At 29.5% G+C, this 17,467-nt stretch overlaps 2 protein-coding genes across 2 annotated transcripts; both read left to right on the top strand.

The window, feature by feature from the left end:
• The first annotated feature begins 3,798 nt into the window (after positions 1–3,798).
• On the top strand, positions 3,799–10,041 carry LOC115709079 (cytochrome P450 93A3-like). Its single transcript, XM_061102591.1, has 2 exons — positions 3,799–4,941; positions 9,347–10,041. Exons 1-2 carry the CDS (start codon positions 4,027–4,029, stop codon positions 9,980–9,982), a joined length of 1,551 nt encoding a protein of 516 aa, XP_060958574.1. The 5' UTR covers positions 3,799–4,026; the 3' UTR covers positions 9,983–10,041.
• A 2,631-nt stretch (positions 10,042–12,672) lies between these two features.
• On the top strand, positions 12,673–16,289 carry LOC115700710 (uncharacterized). Its single transcript, XM_030628339.2, has 5 exons — positions 12,673–13,579; positions 14,711–14,795; positions 14,895–15,064; positions 15,297–15,571; positions 15,784–16,289. Exons 1-5 carry the CDS (start codon positions 13,204–13,206, stop codon positions 15,961–15,963), a joined length of 1,086 nt encoding a protein of 361 aa, XP_030484199.2. The 5' UTR covers positions 12,673–13,203; the 3' UTR covers positions 15,964–16,289.
• Positions 16,290–17,467: the final 1,178 nt, after the last annotated feature.

The raw sequence follows: 17,467 nt of genomic DNA, 5'->3' as shown, positions 1-17,467 counted from the left end.
ATGAGATTATCTTGATTTGGTACTCTAGTCTAGGCTGAATATGATTCAATTATTTTGTGGTGTGCTGTGTTTTCAAGTAAATTATAGCTCAATTTTGTGCTTATCTGATCCTATTTTTATGCTGTAATTAATCTCCTAAAATGTATAACAGTGGGGTTGGACAATAATCATTATAAGTTCATTTAATTTATTTTTGGATTTGGTGAGATTTATTGTAAGAAAGATTTGCTATAGTTCAACTCTAGTATTTATAGTTATCGTTTTGTGCTTATAAAATAATTTTGATTATATTTTACACAAAAAAATCGATTTTGGCGGTTTAAACCGACCGAACCGCGGTTCACATTGGTCGGTTTTAAGGATGTTTCCGGATTAGTCGGTCGGTTTTTGGATATTACAAATCCAAACCGAAAATTGAAATTTGAATTTTTATTTGTAAAAAAACCGACCAAACCGACCGATGCTCAGCCCTAGAATTTAGTGTGACCGAAAGAGATGTAAAGCAAAACACACAAAATCGTGGAGTTAGTGTTGTTAGAACAAAAGAGTTTAATTTGGGATACACTTGAATATGTAATAACTATATCTTATATTAGTGCATATACAGTGATATTGTTTGAATGTAAGTGGATAACACTAATTTAATAAGAAAGAAAATAATTACTGAAAATAATATACCAGTATAAATATAAGAGGATTTTGGTATCAAGATGAGTCGTATATACTTGCTAATCAAGTTAAGCATGTTTTCTACCTTCAAGTTTTCTAAATATATGATTATTTTCTAATGTAATAATAGAATAAATTAAAATAAAAATAAAAATAGTGAGATAGGAACAGGGTGAGAGAAGGAAAGATCAGAATGAGAGAGAGAGAGAGAGAGAGAGAATGAGCCCCAATAGAGAAAATTTGAGAGAGAGAGAGAGAGATAAGGGAATCTTACTAGGTCTGATTGTGACTAGATCCAACAAGGTGCTGAATGGCTGGTAAATGGAATGATGAGTCCAACTTCTAAGAGTGCAATGGGTAGACCACACAACAAAAAATCTTACTTTTAGTTACAACAAAATTTGTGACTAAAAATATAAAAGTTGTGGCTAATTATATCATTATTGTATTGTGACTAAAAAGTCTGTGGCTAAAAGTCTTAGTCATAAAAATTACAATTTATTGTGAGTAAATGTATTTTTAAACACAATCTTTGTTGTGACTAAAACTAAATTAGTGACAACTTGTAATTAAATACTATATTTTAATCACAAGTTACTTTTTGTTGTGACTAAAAATCACATTTAGTTACAAAAAATGTATGTTGTGACTAAAAAGTTGTCACTAAAAATAGCAATTTTTTGTAGTGCCAATATAAATGTTAGGGTTTTTAGTTGCTAATGAATTGGCCGATTTGCATTGCTTCCTTGAACCTATTGATGCTATTTTGTGTTAGTTTAAAAGTAGCATTGGTCGCAATCCAATGTATAATAATGGTAAAACATGAAAGAGAGTTCTACAATGTATAAATTATTGTACTGATTGCAACTTATTTGTGCATCATTTTAGCATCAATTGTAGTATTGCGATCATGTACTAATACTATGTCAAAAAAAATTATATGTTGACTTAAGATTTTCAAATCTGAAAAAAGTCTTCAATAATAAAATTGAAAGATCATGTACTATGTCAAAACGTATAACTTAGTGTGTATTTTATTTATTTGTTTATTTATAGTTTTAGGTTGGTTTTTGAGTCATTTAAAAAAGCGTACTTTTCAACTTTTATCAAGAATTGACATATTTTGTAACATATTAGAATGTGCATAAATGTTTAAATTTCCCAAATATTATTTTGTATTTGCTTTTAATTATTCTTTGTTGAAATTTATGTTCTTTATTGAGTGTTGCTATTAAGTGCAAGTAGTGCCTAATAGGTAGCACTAAATGAAATAGTTAGTAATATTTTATAATTCCTAATAACTAAATTAAAATATGTAATTAAATTAGAGTATAAAAGCATCTCGAATGGTAAAATTTTAGAGGATGTCTATACGAACGTTACAATACTGGGTAGAATAGCCTGAATAGGCGACAGTTGAAAAATATTAGGGAACCCAACAATTTAAAACTATCGACTATAGTCAATAATACTATAGGCCACAGTTTAAAACTGTCGGCTATATTTAAAACCATTAGCTATACTATAGCTGACAGTTTAAATCGTGACCTATAGTATAGTTAATAGCTTTAAACTATTGCTATAGTGGATTGTCCAAAAAAAATATATCGTTTCATCATTCTCGAAACAATTTCTCGCATATACCGTAGCTGCTCCAAAACCTTTACAAGCTTCATCCTCCTCCACCGTCTCTTGACTCGTCTTCATCCTCCTTGAAATTTTCTTTTACAATCTTCAAATTGCAAGCTTTTGATTTTTTTAACACACACATAGATCAAGATCAACAAACCAAATCATGGTAAAAGAAATTTAAACAATAGATAAGAGAATGTTGTGCTTTCACGAGAGAGCGGAGGAGAGGGATGAAGCGAGAGAGAGTGGAGGAGAGGGATGGCGCAGCTCGTGTCTGCAAAGGAGAGAAAGAGAGAGCTAGGAAATGAAACGAAATTTACAAATGATTTTGAAAAAATGAGATCTGATTTTTTTGGGAGAATTTATATCTTAAGAAGCGGGAGATGAAATTTTGAAGTTTAAGATGCGCAAGAAAATAAAATGTTAGATATGAAACGCGTTAAATTTAAATATAGGCATTGCCGACGATTTAAAATCGCCGACCAATATATAGGCGACGATTTTAAGCTATTGCCTATACATTGTCTGAAGGTTTTAAACCGTTGGCAATTCCCATTTAAAAAAATACGAGATTTTTTAAGGCACGTTTAAAAATTATCGCTTATACCTCTTGACAGTTTAAAACCATCGAGAATACTTTATTTTTCCCTATGGTTTTAAACACTCGCTTTATATTTTTAGCGACAATTTTAAAAAACAGTTTTAAGACGTCGTGAACACCCTTTTATGTATTAGTCATGGATGTTATTATGAAAATTTGCATGGATACTATATAGTAAAATTGATGTTATCCATTTTTTTAATAAAAAATTAAAGTTAAAAAATTACTATTATTAAAAATTAGAATATATATAGTGATTTAATAATAATAATAATAATAAAGTTTATACATACAATAATTTTTTTTTTAAAATGAATATATATAATAGTTTTATTAATTGACACTTGGAAATTGAATTTTTCATATATTTTTTTTATATACTCACTAAGAATTTACTAAGAGACTGACTCAATGTGACTTTTAGTCACAACAAAAAATTAGTTATGATGAAAATATAATATTTAATAAATACAAGTTGTCACTTTTAGTTACAATAAATTTTAGTTTTTGTGACTAATATTTTTAGCCACAGACATTTTAGTCACAACAAAGGAATGATAATTTATAATCAGTCACAACTATTTTACTTTTAGTCATAAGTTTTGTTGTGACTAAAAGTATGATTTTTTGTAGTGACTATCCGAGTGTTTTGCAAAGTAAGAGTGCCAAAAAAATGATTGGAAGAGAGATAAAATAAAATATTATATTTTTGAATAATGTGAAATTTTTTAACTTCCTTAAAGAATACTATCATTGCTAATGTTTCGCATCAGAAATAATTTGTTGGATTGGAGCTCCAATATGATTCGACTAAATAATTTTTTTTTGACATACCTAAAAATGCTCTAATAGTTTTATATTACTCGTAGTGGTACTTTTTAGCAATTCTCTTTTCTAAAAAATTGAATAGTATTTTAGCAATTCTCTTTTTCAAAAGATAGAATAGTATTGGTCATGCTACCTCCATACCTACCGGCCGTCTATATATTGAGGAGGTGGGAACTTCAAATAATATACAAAATATAAGTGTGCAAGAAAATATATAGTGTGAAGTAATTAGTTTCTCTTGTTTTACACAAGTACCATCTTTTGCACCATCTTGTTACTCCCCAAGAAAATCAGCCATGGAAGATCTCAAAAACTACATCATGCTGTTCCTGCTTTGGTTAGTGTCCACCATATTGGTTCGAAACATATTCTCGAAACGTCGAACCAAGAATAGTAGATTCCCACCGAGCCCTTCTTCACTCCCAATCATTGGGCACCTTCACCACCTTGGTCCATTACCACACCAATCTCTCTATAAGCTTTCAAACCGTTATGGACCCTTAATGCATATCTATCTTGGCTCAATCCCTACCGTTGTTGCTTCCTCGCCAGAAATGGCCAAAGAATTCCTCAGAACTCATGAGGCCTCCTTCTCGAGTCGCCCCCCGCCGAGTATCCTCAAACACATTTCTTATCCCTCAGATGACTTAACCTTTGCCCCGTACGGTCCTTACTGGAAGTTCTTGAAGAAAGTTTGCATGTCTCAGCTTCTGGGCAGCCAAACTCTTAATCTTCTTCTTCCTATTAGGAATGATGAGAGGAGGAGATTCTTAGTATCACTCCTCAAAAGGGCTGAGTCAAATGAGTCAGTTGATATTGGAAACGAGCTCAAAAAGCTTACCAACAATGTTATATCGAGAATGATTATGAGCAAGAGGTGTGCTGATGATGATAACGAAGCTGATGAGATCAATGAGGTGGTAAATGACTCAGCTGAGATTGTTGGAACTTTTAACGTTTCTGATTTTATTTGGTTCTGTAAGAATTTAGACTTGCAGGGACTTCGAAAAAGAAGTAAGGTCATCCATGACAAGTTTGACAACATGGTGGAGAAAATCATCAAAGAGCATCGAGCACATAATAAGACTAGCCGAGGTGATCATCATCATTATCATGTTCCAACGGATTTCCTTGATATTTTACTTAAAATTTCCGATGATGAGGGCTCAGATGTCAAATTAACCCAAGAGAACATTAAATCTTTCTTCCTGGTATGTTATATGTTTCAATAATATTATCTCTTTTCATTTTTGAAAATGATTATCACGTGACGTGATAAAGAAAACAATCAAATTATGCTTTCAATTATAGGGTTGATAATATATGTGGACAGAACAAAAAGAAATAAATATATTATGGATGTGTACTATAAAAACCAACAAAATATCTCTCTCCAAATAGGAAAATCTCTATTATTGGTGTGTGTTATTAATTATTGTGATGTAAAATAAAATTCTTTAAAATATTTGGAAAACAAAATTAATTAAAAACACTATATATATATATTAAATGCTCTAAATTTCTTATAAAATATTTTTTAAAATTTTACTATTTATGTTGTGTATATATAGAATACTATTAATTACTTTAAGAGAATATTTTATTAATTATTTTAGGTTTTAACTTTTTTTTATGCATTATATATTTAAGGGTCTTTTTTATTTTTACACTTTTATTTTTTTTTTTTTTTTTTTTTTTGCATTTTTACAAAATTCTATATAGAAAACCCTATTCCAACTAGCCCTGCAATCTAAATCGCAACAAAAAATCGTATAGAAACCCCTATTACAACTAGCGCTGCAACTACTTTAGAAACCTAAACCGTAAATTTGAAAAAAAAAATTAAAAAAATAGTATATATGAGGTAATTTTCCTATATTTAAAATGAATGAAATAACACTTTTTAATGGGTAATACCCATTGATGGAAACTAAAAAAAATTAATAAGGTAACAATCTAATAACCTTTTATGGCAAGTTTCTAACAATTATTTTTTTTAAAAAAATTATATTTATTTTTTATAAAATTGGAAATAATAATTACAGCCAATAGTTTGAAAAAAAAAATTATAAATTATTTTTAAAAATTAATTAAAATTACTACTTATTTATTATTTTATTAAATTGTGAGTTTATTAATAATTTATTATTGTAAAACTAAAAATCATTTACATGTATATTAATGTGTTTTTTTTATTAGGAGAATAAGAGCTTGATTGTAGAATCCAGTTGTCTTAATATTATTCATACTCTTAAAAATAAAACGCTACAATACTTCTTAGTTCTTACTTAGGGTATCATTGTTAGAGAAATATTATTATCATCCAATGATTTTTTTGACATTACCATGCTTCAATCTCCTAGAATAACTAATGAGGTGTTGTTCATTATTTATATTTTTAGGATTGGAAGATGATAATCTTGTCTAGGGGTCAAGTATAATTTTTTGTGCTGAAATTCTTGTGTTGACAATTGTCATTATTCAATAATGTTTATGACACTTTTTTCTTCGTTCATTTATTTTTTTTTTGTTAAAATTTTCTTCATTGGTTTTGTTCTTATAGATTTTGGTAAGCTCAAGTATTTTTTTTTAAAAAAAAAACATATAAATAATTGTTAATTATTATGAAATTAAAGATTTTAGGTTTAGGAAAAATCTTATACATTTTATATGTATTATAGCTTAAAGCTTTTTGTTCTCAGTAATGCAATTTAGAATTCTAGTTTGAAGAAATTTTATAAAAAGATAAATATACACTTTTTTTCTTTTTAATCTTTAAAATGATTTTTATTAAAAAAAATAGTTTGTTAGTTTTTTAGTGTGTTTTATTTTTTAAATAACAATTCCATTTATAAATTTTTTATTTCTATTAATAGTTTTATCTATTTTAGGAATATAGAGAATAACAAAATCAAAGAAGTGGAAAAAGAAGAAATATTAATTTTTTAATATTTAATTAATGATTATAAATATCAACCATTAGATATTTGATTCAATGGTCAAGAATAAAATAGTCATACATGGGTAATACCCATTAAAAGCATACCCATATATATATTTATATATATATACTAGGTGAATGTACGTGCCGAGCCACGTATTGCTAGTTTCATTTAAGATTTTGCTCTTTTTAAGATTTTGAATGTATTTTATTTTTAAAGATTACAATTTTTTTGTTTGAAAAAATTAAATATTTATATTTGAAATATTATTTAATAATGTATTAAAAATAATATTAGTGTAATTATAAAATTGTAAATAAATTTATTATTGGTCTAGTAGATTATTCTATTTAGTTCTTTTTTTAACATAGCATTGTTATGTAAGTTTATATCTATAAATATTCTGTAAAGTGTTAATATTATATGAACATCTCCATTTATAAAGCTAAAAAGTGGGTCAATGACAGAAGTAGTATATCTGCAATCACACAAAGACAGAAGTGGTATTTCTGCTTCCTATGCTTATCCAGAGAAAACATTAGATAACGTGAGGTTAACTTTAATATATAAAGATTTTTCTTTTTTAAAAAATAAATAAATAAAATTATTAATATTCTCCCAAGATAGGTTTGTTAGAGAGATATGTGGCTAAGATGATTTTTTTTTTAATTTAAAAAGAGATTATTAATATTTAAAAGATTGTTTAATTTTTTAGGTTTAATTATTGGGTTTATTTGTTAACGGGAGATCAAACTTAATCGTTAAATTTAACAGAATATTCTTTTATTTTTAAGTATATTCTGTTAAACCAAGAAATGTCGTTAGATAGACACTTTTAATATATAAAGATATAAAACAAAAAAAAAAAGAAATTTCGATTATGTATTTTAAAGAAAATGCATAATGTTATATAAGAGTTTAAAGTAAAATTAAAAAAGCTAAATTTATTTATTTTGAAAAATAAAGTAGAAAAAATTGTTTGTTGGAAAATACTATGACATTTAAAATATATAGTGTTGATGATCTCAAATATATTTTACTTAGATAATAATTATCTAATTTAATTTTTTTAAAAACTTCTTATATAGTTTAACACACATTTATACAATATTATTATAAGGGTAAGTATATTTTTGACATTGTATTTTTGCAAAAGTAATTGATTAAATTTCTTATTATTTTGTTAAATAATGATATCTGTATTTTTCAAAATAATACAAAGTAATATCTTAAGTTGATTTTCGTTAAAATAAAACTTAATAATAATCTAATAAATTAATATATTAAAAAAACCTTAATAATAACATGAACTTAATGTATTATAATCATACTAGTTATATTTTTTTTGCATAGTTTGTGCTGTTAAACTCATTGTACTATTTTGAATTATTTCAAAAATACAAGATCAAATTTATTATTTAACAAAGTAAAAAAATTGAATGGTAATTATTTATAAAATACAGATGTAAAATGGTATTAACACTAATTAGAATGCGGTGTTATATTTTAACTTAACACACAATTAATCATGGGAGAAGTTGAAGAATAATTCTTTTTTTTTTTTTTTTGAAAAGAACCGTTCATTTATAAGACATTAGACCTCACGGTCATTACAACAAATGTTCTTAAGAATAGTAGAAATGGCAATACAACCATATAAGTTATGGGTAAAAGCCCAATTGGCCACATTATGGGCCATAAAGTTACAAGATCTAGCCGAATAACAAAATAAACAAGAAGCAAAGGAAGCAGCGATACTTTTTAAATAATAAAGAGTAGTTTTCAATTTCCCATCGGGGATCCAAGCCGTTGAGAGTGTTGATCACTATCTTTGAATCGCTTTCCACCAAGATAAAATGGTGACCTTTCTCCTTAGCGACCTCAAGCGCCAAGCAAACTGCAGCAGCTTCTCCACACAGGGCATCAGAGAAGTCCATTTTGGTCGTAAACACCCAAATTAACCTGCTTAGGTGATCCCTAACAACCACTGCTATGCACATATGCTCCCCGCCAACCCTAACGTCGCAATTAATTTTGATCCAGTCTGGAGGGGGAGGGTTCCAAACAACAATGGGGGTTGGGGATGATATAGGGATAATGGTGCATAAGAGTGAGAAATAAAATCAATACATTGTTTCACATTATCCATTCTGTTATTGTGTACCTTGTCATTCCGGACACGTCAAATCGTGTCAACAACAATAGAGGCATAGAGGAAAACCTCATCAGTATTTACATTCCTACTTTTTAGATTCCACAAAAATTTCACCCAGTCCCGCATGCGAATTCCTGTTCCTGAAACGGGGAAAATACCCCAGGGAGAAGAACGCCATAAATAGAAAGCCAGGTTGCAATGGAGGAACAAATGCTCGGTGGATTCTTCATCATTACCACATATTGGGCATTTATTGCCCTCAATATAGAATCTACCTTTTTTTTATACATTAACTAAATTTACCTTTAAATAAAATTTAATTCAAATATATTTTTTTTTATGAATATTGTACTCAAATAATCGTGACACACTCATATAACTAAGACATAATTTTAAATATAATATATTTGTATTCTTTGTAAACGGATGTAGATGAAAACAACAGCTGAACACGAAAATATATAATATGAATACAACGATGAGAAATTAATATATTTTTATTATTTATTTTATGATCAGGATGTATTTGTAGCGGGAACAAACACGTCTTCCATTACCATGGAGTGGGCACTTGCTGAGCTAATAAACAACCCAAAAATGATGAAGAAAGCAATGGAAGAAATCGATAATGCTGTTGGAAAAACAAGACTAGTAGAAGAATCAGACGTTGCCAACCTTCCTTACATTCAAGCTATAATTAAAGAAACACTAAGACTTCACCCACCTGGCCCAATATTAATCAGAGAAGCTTCTGAAACATGCAGTATTGATGATTATGAGATTAAAGAAAAAACTCGACTGCTGATCAATGTTTGGGCCATTAGCAGGGACCCAAATCACTGGGAAAGCCCATTTGAGTTCAAGCCTGAAAGATTTTACAGTGATGACAAGAATGAAATAAGTAATAATGCTAAGAATATGGATGTAAGGGGACAACATTTTCAACTTTTGCCATTTGGGAGTGGAAGAAGAGGGTGCCCTGGAACTACTCTTGGATTGCAAGTTGTTCATACAAGTTTGGCTTCAATAATTCAATGCTTTGATTTGAAAACAGATGGAATTGTTGACATGTCTGAGGGACCTGGCCTGACCCTACCTAGGGCTCACTCCTTGGTTTGTGTCCTCAAGGCTAGGCATAGTCAATTGCCATTATGAATATACCCTCATATCTTCTATCTTTATATTTCATATATATTAAAGTTTACACTTTTTATTACATAATAATAATATTGTTGTTGTTTTTTTTTTTTTGGGATTTTATTAAAGTTTACACTTTTATGTCACGTCTGTAATTAGAATCAGAATAATCAGAAATGAATTGAGTTAAAATATAAAATAATCAGAAACGATATTTTATTTTATTGTTTACTAAACTGACCGGGAAGAAAATCAGAATTATTTTATTTTGTTTACATAATCAAAAAAGGTAATCAATTTGACTTAATTTGACTAAATTATTATTGTTAGAACATAAAATTATTTTTTATTTATATATTTTTGAATGATATATTTGTCTTTTTTATTTTTAATTAATAAAAATATAATTAATATAAAATAAGTTAAGGAAAGGGAAAAATATTTTTCATAGGGAGGTGCCCAAATATAAAATATGGACTTTCTAAATAATTGTTACAAAAATATGATAAACTCAATATCATAAAAATGTTTCAAAGAGATAAAAATACCATAAAAAACAGGCAAATAGAGACATGCCAAATTTTTTTAAATATTGTTTCAAAATCTTTAATTTCCACCAATTTCATTAAGGGTGTTCATCCAATCTAATCTGTGCTATTTTTCTTATAGTGCATTTTATTTTCACTAAGTACGAATTTCATGTTTTGGATCTAATTTAATCCACACAATAGCTCAAATTTAATCCAATTCAATCCGTCAAAGTACAGATTGTATAAGTTATTTTTGTTTGGTTATTTTTTAATATTAAATTATTTAATATTTATGAAAAAAATATATATATTTTTTTTTCACATAACTAGCAACAAAATAAAACAAATTATTATTATTTTATGTCTTCAACAACAAATTAAAATAAATAAAAATAACAAATAATAAATAATAAATTTAAAGGAAAAAAAAATTGTATGTATAAATAAATGTTTGATTTTGTTTTATATTGTATGTAGAAAAAAATTATATATAAGAATAGAATATACATTTCATCTATAGAGTTTTGAATTAAATATAATTGTATTATATGTATTAGACTTTTAAATTAATATTTTCTTTACATTAAAATATTAATTGTATATATAATTTTTTATTTTTTTTTATAAATATGTGTGGATTGGATTGGATCACTTACTTTTACATGTTAACCAACATCTAATCCGTACAAGTACAGATTTTAAATTTTCCAATCTAATTCAATCCAGACAAATGTGAATATCCTTACTTTGTGAATTTGATTAGTTTAGCTATTTTGTGTAGGGGTTTTTTCGGTACGGGTAGTGCAATTTTTTATTATATTTTTAAACCAACCTGCACATGCGATTTTTTCAATTTCCTAAATTTCACTTGCACCGTGAAACTAAAAAACCGTAAAAACCGTACTGCAAAAAATAGTACGGTGCAGTGCGGTGCTGTTGGTTTCTACAGTTTGGACTATCACTAAATAATTAAATTATGACAAATACAACAAAGCTTGAGTAATACTTGTCAAAAATATCATAAGGCTTGAAAATAAATATAAAAAAAAGTTTCAAGTTTTAACAATACAATAATAGTAGGCTTGGATTGGGCCTTCACATATTGGACCTAAATAAATATAAAAATTGGTATTTTTATAATATGCGGTGTGGTGCAGTTTGAACCTGCATATTAACAATTCAAAATCGTAAACTGCAAACCGTACCGCACTGCACGGTTTAAGAAAAATTCAAACTGCGACTGCACGATAAAAAATTTCAAACCGTATTTTTTGTTGGAGTGCGGTGTGGACGGTTTAAGCGGTTACGAGCACCCCTAATTTTGTGAACACCACTACTTCTTAGGGGTGTTCACAAAGTATCCGATCCAATCCAATCCGCGCAATCCAATCCAATCCAACCCGCAAAATGCGGATATCCGCACTTGTGCGGATTGGATTGGATTGAAAAATCTAAAATCCGCACTTGTGCGGATTGGATGTTGTTTGACCTCAAAAAGTAACCAATCCAATCCAATCCACACTTAATTATATATATTTCTAAAAAATTATAATATGTAATATATATTAATTAAAAAAAGACACAAACTTCTCATTTCTTAATCTTTTTTAGTAATATATTGAGTTGGTGCATTTTATTTATTTTGTAATAAAAATACAAGAAAAATAATTCTTATTCACATAGACACATGCACATAAAGTTTAAATATATATATACTAGCTTATTTATTTTAGTAATTAGATACATATATATTTTAGTGTAAATCTAAAGATAAGTAAATATATATTGATATATATGTATATTGGTTTAATTTATATATAAATAGAGATGGAAATAGATTATTATTGGAGATTAAGAAACAATAATTTTTTTTTTTTTAATTTTTTTTCTATGAAATATTAAATAATTTATTATTAAAAAAATAATCGATCCAAAATAACCGATCTAATCTGCACTATTGCGGATTGGATTGGATTGGATTTAAACTCTTATGCGGATCGGATTGGATCCAAAATATGAAATCCACACTTAATGCGGATTGGAGGTTGTTTGACCAAAAAAGTGCGGATTGGATCGGATGAACACCCCTACTTCTCCTAAGGGATAGATATCATGGGAGAAATGCTAAGAGGGCCCAGTCCATCGCAGGTATATCCTTCTTGTTGATTGGCACCTAGCCACCTTGTCTCCAATATTTTGTTTTTATTTATTTATTTAAATTAATTTAATATCTCTATTTACCTCTTCTCTTCATCCTCTTTCTTCTTTCATATAACAAATATTATTTTGATCGACACCTCGATATCTCCTTCCTCTTAATCCTCTGTGTCTCTGACTACTCATTTTATCTTCACACTCTTTCAAATCTAGTTATTTTTACTTATTCTTTTTATGTATATAATTCTTTTCCTCTTCTGTTTCTTTCTATTGTTTCGACAACAGTAGGGATATTTCAGATCTAAACATATACAGGACTACACTTATTTTATGCAAAAATATTATAAAAATCTTTTTTCCTCCAAAATTCGGTAATAGACCATTATCTATTTGTAAGAATTTAAGGTTCCGAAGGTGGATTGGGATTAATAATATATTTGTAGCTTCTGGGGTTCTTTCAAAACCCTTTTTTTTTTTTTTTTTTTTTTTATTTTTTTTATGTTCCCCATTTTCAGAAATTTTCGTTTATAGATTTCTGGATTTGTCGTTAGAATGGTTACAGTTAATCTGGGATTGCTCCATTATGTGGTGGACCATGTTTATGGTGCATTGATGCACAGATCAAAGATAAGCCCACCATTTTTCTCTGGAGGGTGGGGTGGTTCAAAGCTTGAGCTGCTGGAGAGGATGATTACGCAGTTGTTTCCAGACATGGCTGGCCAGAATTGGCCTCCCACTTCCATTCAACCCATTTGGAAAACAGTCTGGGAAAGCAGGACGGCTTGTTTAAGAGAAGGGGTCTTTAGGACTTCATGCGATGAGCAACTTCTTAGTGCATTGCCTCCTGAGTGTCACAATGCAAGAGTTGCTTTTCTCACCCCAAAAGGAGTTCCATCTCACAGGATGGCCTGTGTCGTTCACCTTGCAGGTATCAACATGGTATTTTTTTTTTCACTCCCTTCCATAACTCCAAACTGTTTAAGAATTGAGGGGACTTTTCTTCTTTTCTTGATTCACTTAGTCATCATGCTGAAGATAGTTTTATTTTTTTAATGGAGTTAAATTGAGACGTGTAAGTTTGTTATAGTTATGATAATACGTGAATGATAGATTGGGTTTTTTTTTGTTAGAACCTGTTAGGAAATACTTGACATTATCATTGCCTTGTGGGGAAAATCACTGAATTTGCGTTCTTCTCATTGTGTTGTTCATTTGCTTCTTATGTCAAAATGTATCCACTTTTAGGTTTTGATTACTGGGTATAAACAAGAATTTGAAGAAAGATTGTTAATTGGTAGATATTTGCACACATGAGATTGGTTTTCAAGTTCATTTTTCCAGAGGAGATTGCTTTCTGATTATTTACAGCTAAAGGTTTTAACCAAATAATAATTTTGTTATTAGTGCCTTCTTTTGTTTTGTGACTTGTCCTGTTCAGTTGGTTTGATAGGGAATATGTTCATTTATATTGATCAGTATTTTAGTATAACTCTTTTCTTTTTTAATTGAAACAGCAATTCTTTTTTTTTTTTAGTTTCGTTCTTCAACACAGATAATATAAATGTAAAGCAATCACGCTTAAGTATGACATTTGATAATTGGTTAGAATAAGATTATTTGGTGCTGCTGTCTTGTTAATTATTTTTGGCTCACGTGTTAATGATAGTATCTTATTTTCAGTTTATAGTTGTGAAAACTTGGAGAATTTTAACTGAGATTAGTGCTTTGGTTCCTCGTTCCAACTATTTTGTTAGTCAATTCTTGTATACAGAAAATATGAAAATCAAACCTTTGGCAATATCTTTGTGATTACATTATTGCTTGGGGAATGGTCTTCAATTTGTTACGGTTTAGTTGGTTACTGACTACTTACTGGGCTCCAGTGAAAACTAAACCATTTTCAAAGTGATTTTTAGTGAAAGGTCTATGTTTTACTCTTTGCGAAGTAGTCTTTCTTGCCTAAGCTCAATGCTGTGCCATACTTGACTTTGCAAATTGCGAAGAACTTTTAAATTTGCTTCATAATAGCGGAACCCTTTGGAAACTACTGTACTTGTAGGAACTGGAGATCATACATTTGAAAGGAGGTTACGTCTTGGAGGGCCATTGTTGAAGGAAAATATTGCAACTATGGTACTTGAGAGGTACAACTTACTTGAGTCACTTCTGCATAACCTCTTTAGAACTGAAAAAAATATACCTTTATTTACTTTGTTTAATTGAAGGTAAAAAATGTACTGCAGCCCCTTTTATGGACAAAGGCGTCCTTCACTACAGCGTGGTGCAAGACTCTTGTGTGTTAGTGACTTGCTTTTATTAGGAAGTGCAACCATTGGAGAAGCACGCAGTCTCTTACACTGGTTAGACTCAGAAGAAGGAATAGGCAAGATGGGTGTTTGTGGACTCAGTATGGGTAAGAGTTTTTTGGTTTTGTCATTTCTTAATGGTTATGTTTTATAGTCAAAATAACTTCATGCTTTTTACTATCAAATTTGTGGCCTTAAAACTTAACCTCCATTAAAAGTCAAGCTTATCAAGTTGGTGTAAACGGATACTATTTCGAACTTGTGAAACTATTCTTGTGATGGTCACCCCAGAGAGGGACATTTTTTTTTTGCGTTAAATTTAATATTTATAAACACTAGGAGGAGTTCATGCTGCAATGGTTGGATCACTGCACCCTACACCTGTTGCAACCCTTCCTTTTCTCTCTCCACACTCTGCTGTTGTGGCATTCTGTGAGGGAATACTAAAGCATGCAACTGCATGGGAAGCACTGAGAGAGGAACTTGCAGCACAGCATGCTGCAATGACTCTCGAGGAGGTCAAAGAACGAATGCGAAATGTTTTGTCTCACACAGATGTCACCCGCTTTCCAATACCAAAAAATCCCAATGCTGTAATATTTGTTGCTGCGACTGTAAGTATCTAGAAATTCACATTGGTACATTTCCATAGCTTGTGGCATTGGCTTAATTGGGGTTTTCCTACATGTGACAATAATTCGAATAATACATTCTTTTATTGAATCTTAATATGAAAATATGTCTAGAAGCAAAGAATCTTCTTAGAACAATTGCTGAAAGTAAATACTAGTTCCAACTTTACTCTTTTGTTGCAATCATGTTTCAGGATGATGGATACATTCCAAAACACTCTGTTCTAGAGCTTCAAAAGGCTTGGCCCGGTTCAGAAGTGAGATGGGTCACAGGTGGCCATGTCTCATCTTTCCTTCTCCACAATGGTGAGTTTCGCAGAGCCATTGTTGACGGGCTGAATAGATTACAATGGAAGGATGAGTCTTCATTGTGACAGTCATTGCATGATATAGCTGACTGCATATGCATAATTATTAGTTGTTGTCATGGTAATCTTCTTACCTATAATTTCTTCTCCAACCTTGTATAATGGTCTTCTAACATCTGAGAGCACCTATTAGAGAATAACAAAGAAAAGAACAAAAACAAAAAAAAGAAAAGAAAGAAAAGGTGTAGTGTGAATTTTTTATCTTCTTCATTTTGTGGTTTTATAACAAGACTTCCTGTTTTTAGGAGGAAAGAGCCCCTCATTTCTATTGGAAGGACAATAAATATGATCAATGATTATTGGTCACCAGTTTGGTTTGTGGTCTCGTTCAATCAATGTATACAATATTTGTTTCATATTTTGGAAAGATTCACACGCTGAGCTCACTTCCATTTTTAGTTGTCGGAATTTAAATTGGTTTTTCTCCTAGGGTGAAAGCAGGGCTGCCCAAACAAGAGATTTTTTGATACATGGAGATTTTAAAAGGTGAAGGAAAACATCATCGTCTGAGATGTTGAAACTTGAAAGGTTTGGGGTTGTTGGGTTGGAGAGAAGTGCGAAACAACATATTTAACTCAAACTTAGGTATTTGTGCCGTAAATTTCTCTTTGAGAAATGAAAGAGATAAAAACTCAAATGATCTATCTCTCAGATAGTGGAAATTAGATGCTCAATTTATTACACGTCTCAAAAGATTTAATTACCGATAAATAAGTTCAGTTTAGCTTGTAAAGTTAATCGATTTAAAGAAGCTCAATGAAGTGTCCTTGACTAGTTGAAGTACAGATGCACTAAGAAAGCAATTTAATACTTGGAGTATGAGATGTAAATAAGTGATGTGAATAAAAAATATATTTTAATGGTATGTTCAATTGTGATGTAAATATCATATGTATGTAGCATAATAAAAAGTAATTTAAATTTGAGTTATAATATAGTATGATATAAAATATGCGTCACAATAAATGTTTTATTTTTATATTTTGTATTGGATAATGCTTCAGTAAAGGTATTAAAAGTGACTATGTTGAGTTTTTTTTTAATGTGTTATTGTTTTATCTTATGTCCATATTTAATATTATTTTTTTTTTATTATAATTATTTGTCAAAAATACTATCATTCTTCTCATCATTTCTCTCTTTTTCTCCCCCCCTCTTAAAAAGTTACTCATTAAAGGACCAGAAAATGTAACTAAAACTAAGAGTTTTGATATATATTTTCTTTTAAAAGAAAAATAAAAGTTGAGACTCAAAAGTTTTTTAATAGCCAAGTCAAAGAACAATGCAAAAGTTTTTTTGGTGGATATGATTTGAGAGGAGAGAGATGTACAAAAACTTTTTTTGTATTATTTTTTGACTTTGCCATATTAGAGAATTTTTGAGTTTCAATTTCTGGTGTATTTTTTTTTTAGTTTTGGTTACAGTTTTGGGTCCTAATTTGAGGAGCAACTTTTAAAAACTTTTAAAGAGAGAGAGGGAGGGAGAAGAAAAAGAGAGAAGTGACGAGAAG

This window comes from Cannabis sativa, chromosome 8, assembly GCF_029168945.1.
Source record: "Cannabis sativa cultivar Pink pepper isolate KNU-18-1 chromosome 8, ASM2916894v1, whole genome shotgun sequence".
NCBI classification, from domain to species: domain Eukaryota; kingdom Viridiplantae; phylum Streptophyta; class Magnoliopsida; order Rosales; family Cannabaceae; genus Cannabis; species Cannabis sativa.
This window is presented reverse-complemented; position numbering and strand designations above follow the sequence as displayed.

Coding starts and splice junctions, on each gene's coding strand:
- LOC115709079 (XM_061102591.1), top strand. CDS start 4,027: ATGGAAGATCTCAAAAACTACATCATGCTGTTCCTGCTTTGGTTAGTG. Junction 4,942..9,346: donor ACATTAAATCTTTCTTCCTG/GTATGTTATATG, acceptor TTTTATGATCAG/GATGTATTTGTAGCGGGAAC.
- LOC115700710 (XM_030628339.2), top strand. CDS start 13,204: ATGGTTACAGTTAATCTGGGATTGCTCCATTATGTGGTGGACCATGTT. Junction 13,580..14,710: donor CTGTGTCGTTCACCTTGCAG/GTATCAACATGG, acceptor CTGTACTTGTAG/GAACTGGAGATCATACATTT. Junction 15,572..15,783: donor TAATATTTGTTGCTGCGACT/GTAAGTATCTAG, acceptor ATCATGTTTCAG/GATGATGGATACATTCCAAA.